Source organism: Rutidosis leptorrhynchoides, chromosome 8 (assembly GCF_046630445.1).
Source record: "Rutidosis leptorrhynchoides isolate AG116_Rl617_1_P2 chromosome 8, CSIRO_AGI_Rlap_v1, whole genome shotgun sequence".
NCBI classification, from domain to species: Eukaryota; Viridiplantae; Streptophyta; class Magnoliopsida; order Asterales; family Asteraceae; genus Rutidosis; species Rutidosis leptorrhynchoides.
This window is the reverse complement of record NC_092340.1, coordinates 98,437,962-98,442,509: the sequence shown is the minus strand read 5'-3', so window position 1 is coordinate 98,442,509 and position 4,548 is coordinate 98,437,962. Positions and strand designations below refer to the sequence as shown.

Sequence of the window (4,548 nt, the reverse complement as noted above, 5' to 3'; positions counted from 1 at the left end):
TTTTAAACTCAACAGCAACAGCCACCGCCACCGCCACCGCCACCGCAACAGCCACCGCAACAGCACAACAGCAACAGCAACATCAAGAAGAAGAAGAAGAATAAGAAGAAGAATAATGATGATGATGATGATGATGAACTAAATTAAAATTAACTCATCACATAACCATCACGCCCACCACTACAAACTTCGTCACGCCATCACCCCATCACCCCCATCACATTTGCCAACTCAGCACTATACCCCACAAAAACCCCCCATCATCCCCATCACCACTAAATAAGGTCTAAAAGGGTGTGTCATTGAAAAATGGTTGGAATTGGGTAAAAACGACACGTGGCATATTTGTTTAACGACATGGAAATGACATGAAGATACAAAAAATTTAAAAAATGACATGGAAATACAAATTATTAGTACAAAATTACCTTTCTGGGCATGTTGGTGTCTAAATTTTCATGTTGTTGGTGTTTGACTCAACAACATCCATTTTCAAGATCATGTTGGTGTCTAAATTTTCATTTGATGCAGGGTTTTAATTGATCAGTACCGATATCGATCATCTTCAGTCGACTTGCAAAGCGAGTCGGAAACTCAGGTAAATCAAAAGGAAAACACAAAACAAATAGGAGATAACAAGCAGAAAAGAAAGCAGAGGAATATAATCAAAAATCGAATATGAGATTTAACTTATCATCAGTGTGTTTAAATTATACAACTGTAACCATCACTATAACTTCAACTTCTCTACAAATACATGTAAACAACAGTGATAAACAAATCTGGTTTAATACGAACCGTAATCGTGTGAAAAAACTTCAACGGATGCTCGGACATTAAACAAGCGCAAAGGAAAAGGCCAACAACGTTGTCAAAAGAGTGAGCAGCGAAAAGCTTAAACGACAGCTGGCATTGGGGAGGTACGGGTACGCATCAGGCGGTGGCATCACGCAATTGTCACCATTGAAATAGATTCTACGAGGAAATGCCCAACCCTTTTCGAACGTGAAAGTTGATTTATCCTTACGGAAAAGTAACTCTGACTGCACGTTCCCCAATGGGCCAGCTTGATTTAGAAAATCGTTGTAGAATTTAACACCCCATAGCATAGCAGTATCATCTGAAAACATTTACAATAAGAAGATTAGAACTTGCTTTATAATGGATCAAAATTTATTTGATTGGTATGCAAATGAACTTACTTATAGAAGAATAAGGAGTCAATGGTTTGTAGTTAAAACTGAAAATTTGAGTAAGATTATCGAAATTAGGATGTTGGACGACTAAATTCCACTGCGAATAATTCATCCTGTAGTTGAAATTTGTAATCGTGACCTTAACGCGCCAGTAATCCTTGTAATTAAGCTTAACGTGCCAGTGAACTCGAATAGGGCACATATGTTTTGTGCATTGAACCAGAGGGGTCAAGCTGTTTTTCCCAGGACCATTAACAACCGAAGCTAGATATGGTGACGTAGGGCTGAAAAAAGAATTAGGAAAAACGTCAGAACAATATTATCATAAATAATAAAAGTAATTGGCATTATGCCAAATGACCAAAAATCAAGGTTGCAAATATAGCAACCCGGCGAGTACACGCAGGACTTTTGAGGAAGTAATCGGCAACTCGGGGATTAATCGCCTTCAATTTTTTTATACATTTGTTAAATAAATAATTTCAAAATTATATGTGTAAATATACAAGAAATCCATAAACATAAACATAAACGTTAACATAATTATCCATAAACATAAACGTTAACATAAATGTCTATAAACATAAACATAATCTTCATTTGTTCAAAAACTCTAATATTCTAAATCAAACTCATATTATAGTGTTGATCGATATTGACTTTGACCGATTTTGACTGAATAAATCCGATATTGACTGACCAAATCCGATTTTAACCCCATTGACTGACGTTGACCAATTAATTACTCGGTTCCTAAAAAGGAGTACTCAGAATTAATCGGTGAGTTTTACAACGATTCCAAAAATACAATTAAAAAAAAAAAAAAAAAAACCTTACTTTACACAACTTCCCGGGTGAGTAGCGTTATTTTGGCATCCACATGTACACGTCGGGCAGGGCACAATGGTGTTATTATAAAACGAAGAGAGAGATACACAACAAGTGGGAGTTTTTTGAGCCAAAAACTGTGAATACGTACATGTAACGTTCCATGTCACTGCCAAAACAGGATTAGGGTGTTAATTAAAATCAATTAAAGATGCTTATACTCATTTAATTATTTTCAATTTCTACACACTTACTCATAGCTTGAGTAACTCTTCGTCCATCCGCAGTAATAAACTTTGTAGGTTTACCGACAACAGCCGGTCCACAAGTGTAGCCAGGTCCGGGTGCAAGCAAGGTGAAGTTCTTGGGTGGTTTGACCGTTTTATTAGTGGTTCCAGCCGCACCAACACTAACTTGGAACGAACTAGCATAATTGTTGGGGTCTTGGGCCCACGAGTTGATAACACCACCCTTACAGCAATTTGCGATCTGCTGATTGTAAGGGGTTCCCGGTAGTAAATCGACAATGGTGGGGGTTTTCTTGCAACAATGCGGTGGTGCGCTTTTATATCGTGAACAATCTCCTTGTTCGGTTGTTTGACTACCCATCATACTCCATATGACTTCTTTCTTAGCCCATGTCCAACCTAAGGTCCACCCGGGTGGTGAAATGTGACGGTATTGTTGGAAATTATACATTGTAACAACGGCCTACACGATTTATATGAATAGGCATTAGTGACATCAAAGATCTTGAGCACGCGAGTAAAATTTGTAATTATAGAAATATGTTTTTTTGTAATGCTTACAACGTAGCCATCAGGGGTCCAACTAATAATATCCCACTTGATTGTGATGTTTCCATTTGGGTCGAGTGCATCATAAGCTTCTGCAAATCGAAAACCAAATGAACGGGTCAAGAGGCTAAAAGATATTCAATGGCAAATAGAGAAAAGGAAGTTAAATATGCTAAGCAAACACATGATCTGAATCATACAAATATTTTCACAAGAATTGAATAGCCAATTCTGTCCAACATTGGCTTATGTGAATAAATCAACTTAATTTCAACCAACACATTGGATGAATCTTGTTATTCCTTGAATTCAAGATGATCAAACAATGAATATTGGGGTCAGCATATATTTATTAGCAATAAGTAAGAATACAGATCAATCAGCACATAAACAGATTCATTGAAGTAACAAGATCTAAAACCATTTTGTACAAACTAAAAAGATTCCCAGCCTCCCATGTACTAATTTATACACTAAAACATGATTAATAGCTATAATTCTCATAAACCCAAATTCAATTACAAATCTTGATGAATAAAGATCAAATCTTTTTAGCTCTGCTGAACCTAAAAACTAATTTAATGTATTACCCACTAATCAAATTATCCTCCAAAATAACTAACTGAAACACAAATCTTGATAAAAAGTCACACCCATTAGTCAGTTGAGCTATTAAAGTACAAATCTTTCTAACAATTGAAGTACAAATCAATGAAATTACACAGGACCCAGAAGCCGAAATTGATTAAAAATGGAAAAGAAGAAAGCTTTAGGTACTCAAACAGAATCAAACCTGTGCAAGTGAAAGTGAATGAGGAAAGCAAGATTACAACAACAATGGTGGAAACTGAGAATCTGCTGAGAGATCTGAAGCAGGAATCCATCACTTAATTGCTTCTAATAATTAGCACTCCGTATTTTTTTTTTTGGGGGCATATGAGAGTGTGTGAGAGAGAGAAAGAGATGTCGGTTCTCTTTTTCACAAATGTTGTGATTTCATTCGTAATTAAAGAAAAAGTCTTGCGAATTAATAATTAATATTAATATTAAATATTAAATATTAATATTAATATTGATATTGATTAATATTAAGATTGAAGATGTTAGTTTTGATAAATAACTAGAAAAAATTCGACCGCGCGTTGCTGCGGTTGTATTCGACGCGCGGTCGAATTTGGATATACGTTGTTTGGTACCTAATATATCTAATATGTTGGGTTGTTTGTTGGACGTGTATGTATATGTATGTAAAGCTTTTTTAACGATGTCCGTTTCGCGTATAGTTAGTCGCGTTGTGTTCGTAAAATTATTTCGAGTTGAACGGTGGTCTCGGAAAAATTTAACTCGCACCGAGCGAAAATATAGGGCCCGTTATTTAGCGTTTTTTAATGATGTCCGTTTCTCGTGTAGTTAGTCCCGTTGGGTACTTGAGATTTTTTTATAGCTGATCGGTGTTCTCGGAAAAATTTAACTCGCACCGAGCAGGAAGATATGCGTCTCTGAAAAACCGGGTGGAGTTTATTAATTAAAATAAGAATTTGACATTTTGTACCCCTGTTTTGGGTGGTGAAGTTGCGTCCTATCAAAACTTGGGGGGGTTAAAGTTTTTTTTTCCCTCCTTTTTTTTTTTTTTGTTGTTTGTATTTGTGTCTTGGTCCCAAACGGCCAAATTCACGGTGGCTGTAAAGTTTTTTTTTCCCTCCTTTTTTTTTTTTTGTTGTTTGTGT

The 4,548-nt window shown here is 36.1% G+C and overlaps 1 protein-coding gene across 1 annotated transcript; it reads right to left on the bottom strand.

Moving 5' to 3' along the window:
• Positions 1-700: 700 nt before the first annotated feature.
• LOC139865017 (protein COBRA-like) lies at positions 701-3,785 on the bottom strand. The gene is made up of 6 exons (XM_071853569.1): positions 3,615-3,785; positions 2,834-2,913; positions 2,279-2,735; positions 2,034-2,193; positions 1,203-1,480; positions 701-1,120 (listed from the first exon to the last, which is right to left on the bottom strand). The coding sequence occupies exons 1-6, from the start codon at positions 3,703-3,705 to the stop codon at positions 837-839; spliced, it is 1,350 nt and encodes a 449-aa protein (XP_071709670.1). The 5' UTR covers positions 3,706-3,785; the 3' UTR covers positions 701-836.
• Between the last annotated feature and the right edge of the window lie 763 nt (positions 3,786-4,548).